Source organism: Triturus cristatus, chromosome 4_2, assembly GCF_964204655.1.
Source record: "Triturus cristatus chromosome 4_2, aTriCri1.1, whole genome shotgun sequence".
Classification (NCBI taxonomy): Eukaryota; Metazoa; Chordata; class Amphibia; order Caudata; family Salamandridae; genus Triturus; species Triturus cristatus.
Window position 1 is genome coordinate 502,812,704 of NC_140586.1, and position 15,671 is coordinate 502,828,374.

The 15,671-nt window shown below is 46.7% G+C and overlaps 1 protein-coding gene across 1 annotated transcript in view; it reads left to right on the top strand.

Annotated features, from left to right (window-relative positions):
- Nucleotides 1-15,671, top strand: part of LOC146834616 (atrial natriuretic peptide receptor 1-like) — a 961,499-nt gene that overhangs the window by 310,545 nt on the left and 635,283 nt on the right. Inside the window, exons 9-10 of the mRNA XM_085602083.1 lie at nucleotides 2,585-2,658; nucleotides 2,751-2,894. Of these exons, the coding sequence (XP_085458209.1) occupies nucleotides 2,585-2,658; nucleotides 2,751-2,894 (218 nt within the window). The remainder of the gene's footprint in view (nucleotides 1-2,584; nucleotides 2,659-2,750; nucleotides 2,895-15,671) is intronic.

The window sequence follows — 15,671 nt, forward strand, 5'->3', positions numbered from 1 at the left end:
ATTCGGTAGAGGGTGGGTATAAAGTGTTAGACAGAAGTCTCCGAGGTTCAAAGTGAAAGGGTCGCTTTTTGATGAGGCCAGTTCTTTGTCTTCCTACTGATCACTGTGCAATGTGGGTGTTGACAGCCCAGTGTAGAAAACTCAACCTCTGTGTGCCTCTGTTATGAATGCTCCAAGCTCAAGACTACCCTACTACTAGGGGCATCACACTACACAAAGAGGATATCCAGAGAGCACTGCAAAGAACACTCAAAAGTAGAACCATCCCAAAGCTGTTCCAAAGGTGCAGACAATGGATACACATCTTCTGTCTACCTTCACTGTGTAAATGGGGATACCACTGACCCACGTATTTCAGTTCCATGTTATCTATTACTCAGGAAGTGAGTGCTCTGCACATACCTCAGAGAACTGCACTGTAACCAAAGCTGGTGTCTGCCTGACAGCCAACTTCTGATGAGTGAGGGGACATTACCTGAATCTTGCCTTGCTGGAAGATGTTTATCTGACCTGAGGTACCTACAAGCCAACCTGCCTACCATGAGAGGGAAAGAACTTTGGTAAACTGGGCAGATTAAATGTACTAGAGGTGGGTAATCTGCACCTGGCCTTGATTTTTGCCAATGCAGGAATTCTGACCCAGAGGACAGACCCTCTTAATTGTGAGGAGATGGGGAACCTGGGAGGAGAGGAGTAGATAACAGTTTGAGGCACAGTAACCTCTGCACCCAATTCACTAAATTGTACCCGTTCACTAATACTTTTCAATTATCCAGTTTTTATGTGCAATAAAGTACCTTTATTTTATACAGTAAAGCACTGTGTAGGACAATCCTGTATTGCTCTGCTGTTGACTGTTGAGCTCTGATCTTGATTACTGCCTCCATCAGAAGCCTGTGTGTCACGCCAAATTAGGACAGACCCTGGCACTTCAGAGGCAAATGACCCAAACCCCCAGGGCTGAGGCCTAGTAGCCCCGGCTTGCCTCGTGGGCCCCCAAACACATCTGGCACAATAAAAAAGTTAGCCTATACTGGCAACCAAAGGAATACCTTTGCTAATTTGTTTCACAGTATATTACACAAAATAGTGTTCCAAGCAATAATTTTTTCCTAACCTTTGTTTTACATGAAGCTGTCTTTTTTCTGCACCACTCTCAACCGTTCAACCCAGCACCCATGAAGCACGAAAGTTATAGCTTTGTGGTATAAGTCAGACCTCCTTTCCTTGGAGACTCCTGATGTGAGGGTTGTATGCCAGAATGTTGTATACTGGCATACAACCTTCCTCACCTTCATCAGTGTCAGCGCCTTGCCTGCGAACGCTAGGGCGAAAAATGAGCGCTGGTAGCCCTGACCTCAATAGGACAAAATGACCTTCACTGTGAGCCAGTAGTCCTGTGGCGAATTCACAGATGGGTGAGGGTTACCACCAACGGAAATTAACTCAGCAGTTCCACATCTCTAAATGGAGGGGAGAATGGGTTTGGCAGGTGAGACTACCACCAGTGGAAACCCTTGAAGTGTACTATACGGCATTAAAACTGACATTCACAGTTGGCTTCTAATATAACAATCTCACAGTTAAATTAAGTCTCTATTATGTCTTAACCTAACTGATCCGTTTAAATCTTTCGTCTGCTTAAATGTATGGCTAATCAGCATTGCATTCACAGGAGTGGTGATTACCTAGAGAAATACATTTTAGATGCTATCCTATATCTTAACATGATAGTAACTATCAATAGGAATTATCAATTCTTTAATTCAGCTTACAAAATAATTTATTTTCAAGCTTGTAGTGTAAAATATCACATCATCAGAATGTATAGGATCTGGGCTCTGAAACAAGCATATATAGCTTTCTTGGACTTGACTTCTTTCTGTTCTCCAGAGTGACTGGAGGGGAACAGAACTAATACTTCTCAAAGAAAAGTTATCCATGTTAGTTTCACAGACTTTCAAATATAGACTGATGAAATGACATTCCATTGCAAAGATGTGCATATCAATTCACAGTAGTAAGGATGATTCATTACTACCTGGGAATAATGACTGTCTGTGTCATGCTTGGCTATCATGATGCATGAAACTCGACCGCTTACATTCCCAAAGGTAAATTTCGGGTTAAATATGTATTCGAAACAAGAGAATGAAGATAGAAATAATGTATTGGTAGCCGGACTTTTTCACCCTAACACTATCCAAAGGTTTTTCATACAGGTGGCATGTTCTAATAGCTTACTAAACCAGCCATTAAAATCCCTTCTTCATAGCAATAACTTTACGTGTAGGACAATGTCATACTCCCACCTCCCATGAGGCATTTTTGTATGTATCTGAGGCAAGGAATCAGTACTAGAATCACAACATTCTTTTAGAAGACTGTTTCATGATTTGCATTCTGCTTTTCAATGGTTTCATACAGAAATTGTACCTTATGAGTTGCATTTTCTCTATATTGATTACTGCACAACTAATTGAGAGCTTCTGGTACCTATCCCGAAGAACCCTCTCAAATAATAAAGAAAATAATCAAGAAACTCTTGGTAGTAATTGGGTGCTTATGTTTTCCTTTATTGTAGTGGTTCCTGTACCAGAAGCAAAAAATGCTGTGGGATGAAAGTTGGATTATCAATGTTAAAGACATGCAAAGTAAGTGCTTCCTGAAATGGCACTGCAGTTATTCCACCATGAAAGAAACACCAAAGAACGTCTAACATTTTGCTGCTTTCTGTGTTTTTCAGGTAGTGAATTTCAGACTGAAATGGGTAGCGTGATAAGTTTGCAACAAAATAATAACAATGCATACAAGACTCCTCGCCCTAAATTCAAGGCTAACACAGTACTGACATGTTCGTCCTCCACAAACTGCATCATACAGACCGGAATCTAGTATGTATTTCATGCACTGTAACATACTATATTGCAGACTGCACCATACGCTGTGCATCAATATGTTGTGAATAATATCTATTACTTGGTTTGGGCGGATACTGTCAGCCTATGAGTGATGTAACAGTTCACACTGTCAAAGAGGAAAACAGACCTTTTGTCACAGTTCTGACCATGGCTATCATCACAGGTCTGACCACGGCTATCGATTGCCAAAATACCAGGGGTAGAAGAAATCATATGACTCATCCTTTCAACCTCAGTGATCTCACACGATTGATCCTCGGTCCTACACTTAAGTACTCAACAGCTTCTTATTTGCTGGTGAGCCTCTTGAAAACAACTGAAGCACTGGACACTGTAAACATGGGTTTTGCCACCATATGTACAATGAGCTTTAGCAAAGCCAATTGGTCTGGTTTTTCACATAGCTACAGTTACCTCAAGCACTTCATGTACTTTCCAAGTCAGAAAAAAACGTGTGAAGTCTTTAAAAAGACTGCAGCCCCATCAGACTTTACTAGATGTAGCTAATAAGTCAGAAGCTACTGATTAACAAGTCTGTCACAAAGCTGCAATAACTTGCGTTGTTACTAAATATCCTTCTTGAGTAAGATGCAACTGCTTAAAATGTACTTCACAATGTTGAGGGGTGTGGCTTCAACATGACATATCCACTTTTGCTACTCTAATATAGCTTTAATGTTCTTTCATGAAGGTGCGGTTCCACCAGTTGTTACTTGGTGTCCCTCACTAGTCAATGCAGTTCCACAAGTTGTTACTTGGTGTGCTTCACTAGTCAAATGTAAAAGGATTTATATTATTTTGTTAATGTGCAATTCCACAAGTCATCACTAGGTGTCCCTCACATGTCAAATGCAAAAGTATTGAATTTCCTACAAGAAGCTGCATTCCGATAGTCATTACTAGGTGTCCCTATCAAGTCCGATACAAAAGCATTGAAATTCTTACATTAAGCTGCAGTTCCTCTTGTAGTTACTAGGTGCCCCTCGCAAACCAAAAGTAAAAGCATTGACTTTCTTACTCAAAGCTGCAGTTCCACTAGTCATTATTAGGTGTCCCTCATAAGTCAAATGCAAAATCATTGAAATGCTTAAATCAACCAGCAGTTTCACTAGTCATCCCTAGGTGTTTTGAAGCTCTCCCTAGAGGAGAATGGCATTACTGCAGCCTTCTGAATAATGATGACCTGCACCAAGCTTAGGGGGGTTAGTATATACATTTCCATACACACTTTTGCAATTTTAACCAGTTGTGCTTGTTTTCAATAGGATCAATTATTTTAGCTGGTTTATAGTGAGGAATGAGCATTGACATTTACAATAAATATCTTTAGATTTATGAAAATAGTTCATCTTTAGAGTTATGAATATAGTTGATGTAACCCTACTATACATAGGGCATGGGAAAGTACAAGTGTCCAACAATTTTGATTTATGGGGATTTTTTTTCAATTTCGAAATCAGGTGTATATGTTCATGTGCAAGGGTAAAAGGCAGTACCTCAAATCGAAAGCATCCAGTGGTGGGAGTGGGCTAGTCTGTTGAGCTATACCTTAAACTGTGGTGGGAGGGACTTTAATTTGAGTGACATTTCCACAGACCAATGTTGAAAGAGTTTTGTCTGAGAGACCCTATATATGTATGTATGTTCTGTATGATATTTATTTTTGGGGGAAAACATGAGGCAGGAAAATTAACGTACCTCTCGACTATTAATGAGGTAGGTCGCAGTTTGGGACCCATTAGGAATGGTAGCCATCACAGGGATGGTGGCCTGTGTGGGTCCGCAGACCACCATGTCTGTGATTGTGTTGTAATAAAGTAAACTTTTTTTATGCAGCTAGTTTTCCTTAAAGAAAAAGAGGATGCATTGATCTGTGGGACCACTGCCTACTCTTAAAAATATTTTTGTTTACATCCTCAAAGGGTAAGGGGTGCCTGGGGACCTCTTACCATTTGCAAATGGTTACTACTACCTTTTAGTAGTCAGTAAATTCTTACATTAAGCTGCAGTTCCACTTGTGGTTACTAGGTGCCCCTCGCAAACCAAAAGTAAAAGCATTGACATTCTTACTCAAAGCTGCAGTTCCACTAGTCATTATTAGGTGTCCCTCATAAGTCAAATGCAAAATCATTGAAATGCTTAGCTCAACCAGCAGTTCGACTAGTCATCCCTAGGTGCTTTGAAGCTCCCCCTAGAGGAGAATGGCATTACTGCAGCCTTCTGAATAATGATGACCTGCACCAAGCTATAGGAGGGTTAGTATATACATTTCCATACACACTTTTGCCATTTTAACGAGTTGTGCTTGTTTTCAATAGGACCAATTATTTTAGCTGGTTTATAGTGAGGAATGAGCATTGACATTTACAATAAATATCTTTAGAGTTATGAAAATAGTTCATCTTTAGAGTTATGAATATAGTTGATGTAACCCTACTATACAAAGGGCATGGGAAATTACACGTGTCAAACAATTTTGATTTATGGGGATTTTTTTAAAATTTCGAAATCAGGTGTATGTGTTCATGTGCAAGGGTAAAAGGCAGTACCTCAAATCGAAAGCATCCAGTGGTAGGAGTGGGCTAGCCTGTTAAGATATACCTTAAACTGTGGTGGGAGGGACTTTAATTTGAGTGACATTTCCACAGACCAATGTTGAAAGAGTTTTGTCTGAGAGACCCTATATATGTATGTATGTTCTGTATGATATTTATTTTTTGGGGAAATCATGAGGCAAGAAAATTAACGTACCTTTCGACTATTAATGAGGTATGTCGCAGTTTGGGACCCATTAGGAATGGTAGCCATCACAGGGATGGTGGCCTGTGTGGGTCCGCAGACCACCATGTCTGTGATTGTGTTGTATTAAGTTAAACGTTTTTTATGCAGCTAGTTTTCCTTAAAGAAAAAGATGATGCATTTAAAAAATAGATAATGAAACGTTAAAGTTTTATTTTCTATGCGTATGCAGTGATCTGTGGGACCACTGCCTACTCTTAAAAATATTTTTGTTTACATCCTCAAAGGGTAAGGGGTGCCTGGGGACCTCTTACCATTTGCAAATGGTTACTACTACCTTTTAGTAGTCAGTAAAAAAGTAATGTTTTCCAACTTTAATTTGGTGGAAAAAGATTAATGCATACCACTGCAATTGGGTAGTTGGAGGGGACACCCTAAACATGCCCCTTCCAAATACCAAATTGCTAAACCAAATTGCAATTCAGTAACAAGGTACTGAATCACAATTTGGCATTTGTACATTACAAAATATTTTTTTTACAGTCACAAGCGGGCAGATTCTGCAATTTGGCCCATTTGCGACTTCAAAAAGGTTTTGCACATATACAGACCTCACATTAATCGTTATCTTTTGATTTTGCTAAAATTCTATGTAATATAATTAGAGCCATATTCATCATCATATCAGCGCAGCAAGTGATCTTGCTGCGCACCGTGATTGAAACAGAGTGGAGGAATGGTCTGTACTTAACATGGTACGGTGCACTCCTAGGGGCAGATTTATGTTTCCTGCTGATTTGCAGGGATGCGCCAGGAAAGATGCGCCACGCAAGTTTACCCTTGCACCACAACAGATGCGCCGCATTTACAATGCAGCGCATCATGGCGCAAGGATAAACAGATGCGTGACGCATCTGATGGCATAAGGGCGGCGCATTGCTGGAGTCGTGTCGCAAGCACGACGCAACTCCAGCAATGCTCAGGGGCTGCCCATACCGAACATCCTGCGTCATGCCTTACGCCTGCTTCAAGCAGGCGCAGGGTTTTGACGCAGCAGCGTCGGAAAATCTTGTAGATTTCACTGCGTCACTTTTCCGAGGCTTTTTCCGACGGAACGCCCACCCTGCATACATTAAACCTGACGCAGGTTTAATGTAGCGCAGGGCTTTACAACGTGACGCATCTCCCTAGATGCGTCACATTGTAAATAAGGCGCAACATGGCGCATGGTTTACACTGCCGCTGCGTCACAGAAGTGACGCAACGGCGGCGTAAAAGTCTCGCAAGGGGCTTGTACATCTGCCCCCTACTTTTTACCAGCGCTGGTGCACAATGTGCTGCCTATCTCCAAAGCAGGCACTCATACACCACCACTAGCCACCGCTGCTCTACGAAGCCCGCATTGCGCTCCCTGCACTGGCTCCCGGTGCAGGAGAGAATTAAATTCAAAGCTCTATGTGTTGCCCATAAGCCTCTGAAAGGTAATGGATCACCGATTATTAAAGCTCTAATCCGTCCATATAAAGCCTCCAGAAGTCTTCGTTCCGACACGCTTCACTTGGCAGAAGTGCCCAGAATCAAGAGAGCCAGAAGCGGGGGTAGGCTTTTTTAATACAATGCCTCCAAACTTTGGAATGCTCTCCCGCTTGACCTCCGTAGTGAACCTATCCACTCTATTTTTTCAGAAGCATCTGAAGACTTGGCTCTTCCCTTAACTTCTGGCCTGCCCCTTCTGTTTTTTCCGCTTAGCGCTGGGATGCTCCAGAGTAGCCATGCCCTTTACAAAAACCCATTCCATTCCATACAACATGAGGCGACGGTGGCTGCATTGTTAGCAGGATTGCATTTTTACAGGAAGGAACACCTTCCTGTACAAAAGCAAGCCCCTGAGGCATTTTCCTCTTTCTATGTGTGTTGTAGAATGCAACACACATAGGAAAAAAACAAGAAGAAATAAACATATTTTTCCTCGTTACGCCTCACCTGGAGAGGCATTGCAGTTTTGGCACATTCCCAGGCCTACCACTTATGATAAATCTGGGAATGTGTTGATATCAATGTGTTGTGCATGGGAACACCCACGCACCACCCATGGAACACCACCCTGGGGTAGTGTAATGCAACGCATCGATCAGCGCTGCATTGCGTTACTCTGGATTTATCAATTTATTCAGGGCCACACAAGGTGTCCTTGTGTGGCATGCTAAATCGCATCTTAAGGGTTGTATCACTTTTGCACCCCATTGTGTGGTGCAAATTCGACTCAACCCTTGGTAAATATGGCCTTCAGTTGCAAGAGATTTCAGACAGCCCTCTTCATCCACCGGACTGTTGTTTTGCCTTTCACATTTTTCTGCCAACTGCTACTGCATTCAGCGCGGAACAGCGGGTCGGGCCACGTCAGCAGTGCAGGGGCGTAACACAGGCCCCCGCAGCCCCCGCAGTGTGGGGGAGCCCCCACGCTCCAGGGGCCCCCTCACTCTCAGCGAGGGAGAACAGTTTTCTCAAATTAAATAGTGCTCCTGCGCGCACGGCCTCCCCAAGTCCCCATAAATTAAACTGTGCACACACGCCACGGTGACGGCTTCTAGGCCTCCGAGTCTTCCCTCTCTTTCTGTCTCGCTCCTCAGCTAGTGAAAACCGAGACTTCAAGAAACGGGTATTACCCTCTCTTTCCTCCTTTCGTTTATTTGCTCCCTTGTGAAATGGATCCAAAAAAGAAAAAACATTTTTGCTGGAAACGTTGTCTTTTTCTGACACAAGTGCAGCCTCAGGGTGGAGAGAAATAAAACATTCCAATTGTGAAAAATAAATAACTAATTAAAGCAAGACAGAGTGGTTTCAAGGTGGCCAGAATGATTTACACCTAAGCACATTAGCGCCACTTTACAGTGTTTGCCAGTGAAGTGATACTTTTGTTTTCTCCTCTCCCTTTGAACAACATTGTTTTCCCTGTGTGGGAAAGTGCACCTTGCCTGGAGGTACTGAAATACCTGCTTGATGGGTGAATTGGAAAACAAAGGGGCATATTAGCAACGCTTTGCGATAAATATCGGAAAGCGCGCTTAGCGTCAATTTGTTTACCGCTGGCTATCGCTGGTTTTTATCGCGGAGATAGCGCGTTATTAGCAACACGTAGGCAATAAAAAAAACAGCGATAGCGGCGAAATGACTGATCATCGCTGGACATCCAGTGATGAAATTCCTGCGTTAGTGAAATCCTTGGTAATAAGCTAAGGTGGTCTCAGCCTGAAAATCCACCTCCCATTGAAAAGATGTCTAAGTCGGGTTTCAATCAGGCATTAGGAACCAGCGATAATCGCGGTTAGGGCGACTTTTTTTATCGCAACGCGGGCATTGATAATAAGGGGAAGTTGTGATTACGACTGTTTCCATTTAGTTTTAGTGAGGAACACCTACTTTGCATGTCATTAGTGATAAATATCGCTGACAAGCAAAGTTGCAAAAAAAACGGACGCTATTGCCAGTAAACTGTCGCTAACAGCTGTTAGCGACAGCTTGCTAATAGGGCGATAAAAATATCGCCGCTTTAGCGGCAAAAAGTGCCGCTAAAGCGGCAATATTGCCCTTGATAATATGCCCCAAAATGTGTACAGTGACTGTGTGTTACTGAATGTGGTCCTTTTAAACCATACTGCTTATGTTTTGAAAAGATATAAGCAATGGGTACTGAAACAGGTCCCTTTCGGGCCCTGTAGTCATGGCCTTACCTTTTCATGCTAAAGCACTCACTAATTCCAGAATAATGAGTGTAAAAGGAAAAAGGTAACCATGTTGTTCCTGCTTACATTTGACATGCTTTACTTAATCTTGCATTCGCTATGAGTGTTTGCTTTTTCTAGGATGTTAATTTTTTTAGGCAGCATATTGCTCTTGTCTAGTGTGTAATTAGAATGGAGTCACATCCAGGTGTTTATAGCGGGTCAGTGCAGTGCAAGTTTCTCTAAGTGAGGCAGTATGGTGTTCAGTGGGGGAGAGGATGTGGCGCTATGGTCAGAGCTGCTGAAGTGGAACTGGTGAACTAGGTTCAGCCTTAATGACCAGGCTCCCAGACCACTCTCCTGAGGGAGCACATTCCTGTGCTACACCTTAGAAGGCACCGCAAGATTTTAAAAGCCCTGGTGTCTTAGCACCAGCAGGTGGACCCTATCGGTGCCAAGTGTGGATTAACCTTGAAGGCCTGTCCACCACTATCCATGAAGTTCACCTCCAGTCTTGGGGACAGACCTATGAAGCAGCACACCATAGAGTGGCAGTGACTCTGTCACTGAGGTCACAGGACCCTTGAGCAGGGTGGCTCTAGGGCAGTGCGACCACACAGGGCACTAACTTCAGGTGGGGGCGTCATGTTTGTAAGTATATTATGGTTTTAAAAGCACTTGCTGCCTCCTTCCTGGCCTCCAACATTTGTGTGCAACAATAAAAATGTCTTGATAATTCCAGTGATTAATGTTCTTAGTAGAGAGAGATGGTGTTTTGTCTAGTGGAAGGTTTGACTCATGAAAAGAAATGGCAGAGGTGTAATGTGCATACTGCTAAGAACATGTGCCATGCAGATCACAAAGCGCACATAATGTGAACAGGTCAGTGGGTCACTGCTTTTGTCAGAAAGACCCTATTGTTAATTGCTGTTAATAAGTTAAAATCCTAACATAGAACAGTGAGCTATTAACTGTAATTTAAGAGCTGCATGCAAACTCCAAGGTATAAATTAGAGCGTCATGTTTTTTTCCCCAGTCTTCGATTATCCTAATGTTGCAAAAAAAGGGTTCATTTGGGTAGAAATCAATTCTGATTATTAAAGAGAACCCCCAACCATGGTATTACGTTTTTAATTCTGAGTTTGTGTTTCTGCAGACCAATCACTATTAAACTATGCTGCCTACTAGTATGGTTGTCATGTGACTCCTACACTTTATAGTCCTCTGTCTTATGTAACATTTCCTACACAGTTATTTACACACATATGAATGATTGTCTCTGTGTAATATGTGTGATGTAAAGTGCTCTGACACCCTACACTGGTATTAGCGGTGATGTACCTTTTCTGATACTTTATTATTTTGAAATTTGTACACATGCTAACAGTCTCTGCAAAGATTTTTCCTTATTAGTACTAGTGGAATATACAACTGCAGCAATGAGAAAGGTGACCAGTCAACCTTTGCAAAGGGCCCTCCACTTCACAGCAGCACAAGTCACATTTTTTAGCAACTTTTGATGTGTTTGAGCTATAAACAATTTACTAGTTAAAATCGTCAGATTATGCAGCAGATGATGTATTATGTGGCAAATATGTCAAAGCCATAGTTATGTGGAAAACATTTGCAAACTATTTTTGCCATTCATGTTTGAACTGCTCTTGTGGAAAAAGGGAGGAGAAGTGCTGATGACAGAAACTCCATGGCTGGGAGACAAATGGCTTGCGATTCCACTTTTAAGGATAATTGGGACATTCTGTGATTGGAAACGTATCCCACTTTGTGAATGCATTTTAATGTCAATAACACATATTTAACCTAAAATAAACATGTGTATCTATTGGTTAAATTAAATAATGTAATAAGCTGTAACCGGTTAGTGAAATGGGAAACGAATACAAAAAATTGGGATATTTTGCTCTTTCTGCCACACCTCTCACTCCGCCCACTGACCCAATCCATTGGTTATTCCCGCCCTCTGATTCTCCTCCCACAGTTTCCCTACTTTTTTCCCACCACTTCGACCACTGCCTGGCACTAACATGCATTAGAGACAACTGTGGGCTTTTACCACTGGGTCTCTTAGAGAATCAATCAATCAATCAAGGAATTTGTAGAGCACGCTACTCCCACGTAAGGGTCTCAAGGCGCTGGGGGAGGGGGGGGGGTCGCTACTGCTCGAAGAGCCAGGTCTTGAGTTGTTTCCCGAAGGCGAAATGGTCCTGGGTCAGCCGGAGGTGGGTGGGGAGGGAGTTCCATGTCTTGGCTGCCAGATAGGAGAAAGATCTTCCTCCGGCGGTGGCTTTGCGAATTCGTGGGACGGTGGCGAGGGCGAGGCCGGCGGAGCGGAGCTGGCGGGTTGGTGTGTAGAATGCGAGTCGGTTGTGGAGAGCCTTGTGTGCGTGGGTGAGGAGTCGGAATGTGATTCTTTTGCTGACGGGGAGCCAGTGCAGATCTTTCAGATGGGCAGAGATGTGGCTGTGGCGGGGGATGTCCAGAATGAGTCTTGCCGAGGCGTTCTGTCTGCGCTGTAGTCTTTTCTGAAGCTTGGCTGTGGTTCCGGCGTAGAGGGTGTTTCCGTAGTCCAGGCGGCTGGTGACAAGGGCCTGGGTGACTGTCTTCCTGGTTGCGGTGGGGATCCATCGGAAGATTTTTCGGAGCATGCGCAGGGTGTTGAAGCAGGATGCTGAGACGGCGTTGACTTGCTTGGTCATCGTGAGGGAGGAGTCCAGGATAAAGCCCAGGTTGCGTGCGTGGTCTGTGGGTGTGGGGGCGGTACCCAGGGCAGGTGGCCACCAGGAGTCGTCCCAGGCAGAGGGGGATGGTCCCAGGATGAGGACTTCCGTTTTGTCTGAGTTCAGTTTCAGACGGCTGAGCTTCATCCATTCCGCAACGTCTCTCATCCCTTCCTGGAGGCTGGTTCTGGCGGTGTTTGGGTCGTTGGTGAGGGAGAGGATCAGCTGTGTGTCGTCGGCGTAGGAGATGATGTTGAGGTTGTGTTTGCGTGCGATGGTTGCGAGGGGGCTCATATAGACATTGAAGAGGGTGGGGCTGAGCGAGGATCCTTGTCGGACGCCGCAGATGACTTCGGTAGCCGCGGACAGGAACGGGGGGAGGCGGACTCTCTGGGTTCTTCCGGCGAGGAACGAGATGATCCACTCCAGGGCCGCGCCTTGGATTCCGGTGATGCTGAGGCGTTGTATCAGGGTGTGGTGGCATACCGTGTCGAAGGCTGCTGAGAGATCCAGGAGGATGAGGGCGGTGGTTTCCCCGTTGTCGAGCATTGACCTGATGTCGTCGGTAGCTGCGATGAGGGCGGTCTCGGTGCTGTGGTTTGCTCGGAAACCGGACTTTGACGGGTCGAGGGATCCGTTTGTCTCGAGGAAGGCGGAGAGTTGTTTGTTGACCGTCTTCTCAATGACTTTGGCAGGAAAAGGGAGGAGCGAGATGGGTCGGAAGTTTTTGAGGTCCATGGGGTCCGCGTGGGTTTTTTCAGGAGGGCGCTGATCTCTGCGTGTTTCCAGCTCTGCGGGAAGGTGTCGGATGTGAAGGAGCTGTTGATGACGTCCCGGAGTTGGGGTGCGATGATGGAGTCCGCTTTCTTGAAGATGTGGTGTGGGCATGGGTCTGTTGGGGAGCCGGAGTGGATGGTGCTCATTGTGCGGGCGGCGTCTTCGGTGCTGACCAGGGTCCAGGCGCAGAGGGTGGCGGTTGGGTGCGCGGGTTCGGTGGTTGTGTGCGTGGTCTGAGTGCCGAAGCTGTCGTGTATGTCGGCGATCTTGCGGTGGAAGAACGAGGCGAGTGAGTCGCAGAGGTCTTGTGAGGGTGTAATGTCGTTGTTGCAGGCGCTGGGGTTGGAGAGCTCTTTGACGATGCTGAAGAGTTCCTTGCTGTTGTGGGTGTTGTTGTCCAGACGTTGTTTGTATGTAATTCTCTTGGTGGTGCGGATCAGTTGGTGGTTCTTGCGGGTGGCGTTCTTGAGGGCTGTCATGTTCTCTGTTGTCTGATCCTGGTGCCAGGTTTTCTCCAGGGAGCGGCAGGTTTTCTTCGAGTTTATGAGGTCGTCGTTGAACCACGGGTCTTTCTTGCTGTGGGGTCTGCTGGGTGGTTTCTTCAGTGGTGCGAGTTCGTCCGCGCAGTTGGCGAGCCATTGTACGAGGTTGCGGGCTGCTTCGTTGGGGTCCGTCGTGATGGTGGGAGGGTTCAGGCAGACGGAGGTGGTGAGCTGGTCGGCGGTGATCTTGCTCCAGCTTCTGCGGGGGGCCTGTTGCGGGTGGTGGTGGGTCGTGGTTTTCCTGAAGGAGAAGTGGACGCAGCTGTGGTCTGTCCAGTGGAGTCCGGTGGAGTGGCTGAAGGAGATGTACTTGCTGGAGGAGAAGACGGGGTCAAGCGTGTGGCCGGCGTAGTGGGTGGGGGTGTTCACCAGTTGCTTGAGTCTGAGGTTGGCGAGGTTGTCCAGCAGGGTGGTGGTGTTGCTGTCATTGTTGTTCTCCAGGTGGAAGTTGAGGTCTCCTAGGAGGATGTAGTCTGAGGAGGTGAGGGCGTGTGGGCTAATGAAGTCTGCGATGGCTTCGCTGAATTGAGTGCGTGGTCCCGGGGGTCTGTAGATTAGGGTGCCTCTGAGGGTGGTTCTGGGGTCGGTGTGTATCTGGAAGTGCAGGTGTTCGGCGGCTGTGATGGTGTTTTCCGAGTTGGTCGTGATGCGGATTGTGTTTTTGTGGACGATGGCGATGCCTCCTCCGGTTTGGTTGGTGCGGTCCCTCCGGGTGATATTGTAGCCGTCTGGGATGGCTATGGCGATGTCGGGGGCTGAGGAGGCTTTCATCCAGGTCTCTGTGAGGAAGGCGACGTCGGGTGCTGTAGTGTCTAGGAGGTTCCAGAGTTCGACTGCGTGTCGGTGGACGGAGCGGGTGTTGAGCTAGTGGTAGGCTTGGCGGGTGCTGGCCTGGGACGGCTGCAGGTGCATTTGCACTCTTGGCAGGTGAAGGGTCTGTGGGTGTGTTTCGGGGGGGCCTGGTGGCAGGCGGGGTTCCGGCCGGTGTTGAGTGCACGGAGGGTGGCGGCTTCGTAGGTTCGTCGGGTGCGTTGGCTTCGTCGAGGTTCAGGGTTCCTGGCGCTGGGCGCTGTCCAGGCGCGGACAGGCGCAGACGGGCTTGCCTTTGGTGCGCCTTCGGTGCGCCAGCGGCACGGCCGCGCATTGGTCGCCATAAGAGGGGAGGAGGGGAAGAGGGGTCAGCTGGGAGGCGGGAGGGTATGAGCCAATGGGAGCAGGGGGGCGGGGCTGCACAGGAGGCAGCGGCAGGAAAGACGGGAGAGAGAAAAAAAAGCAGTCACTCAGTCAAACACCAAAAGTCACTCGTTCATACAGGGTACAAAATGAAAGGGGGGTGGGCAGGCACACTCACGCAGTCAAAATGGGGTTGCAGAACGAGAAGGTGGGGCGGGCAGGCACACACGGGGCACAGAGCCCGGTCGGCGAGCGCGCAATCGGGAGACGCGCTGAACTGGCGGGACACAGCAATCAGGCAGGCGGAGCTGCAGCGGTGGAGAAGTGACCTACCCGAGGGTCAAGGGTCACAGTCTCTGCCGCGCAGCGGTCGCCATAAGAGGGGAGGAGGGGAGGAGGGGTCAGCTGAGAGGCGGGAGGGTATGAGCCAATGGGAGCAGGGGACCGGGCCGCACGGGAGGCAGCGGCGGGAAAGACAGGAGCGAGAAAAAAAGCAGTCACTCAGTCAAACACCAAAAGTCACTCGTTCATACAGGGTACAAAATGAAAGGGGGGCGGGCAGGCACACTCACGCAGTCAAAATGGGGTTGCAGAACGGGAAGGGTGGGCGGGCAGGCACACACGGGGCACAGAGCCCAGTCGGCGAGCGCACAATCGGGAGAAGCGCTGAACTGGCGGGACAAAGCAATCAGGCAGGCGGAGCTGCAGCGGTGGAGAAGTGACCTACCCGAGGGTCAAGGGTCAGGTCAGGTCCATACACCGGGGCTACACATCACGTTTCTGGGTTCTCCGCACAACGTGTTTGCTATTTGACGCCAGACTTCTGCAGCTTGTGTTGAGGAAATTAAACATCCCCTTGTGCTTGTATAAAACATAGCTGCCAAATGGCATTGGCACCATGTCGTGTCCATTCGTAGCTTTTATCCAGCAACACATTGCATGCTGGAATGTTTAACCCTTTACTTAGATGGTCACAGCACAACTCCCAGAATGCAAGGCGCTGTTGGCTTAAAATCCACGCCTGGCTGGCGGTGTCACTCGTGACGATAGAGCCATTTGGAG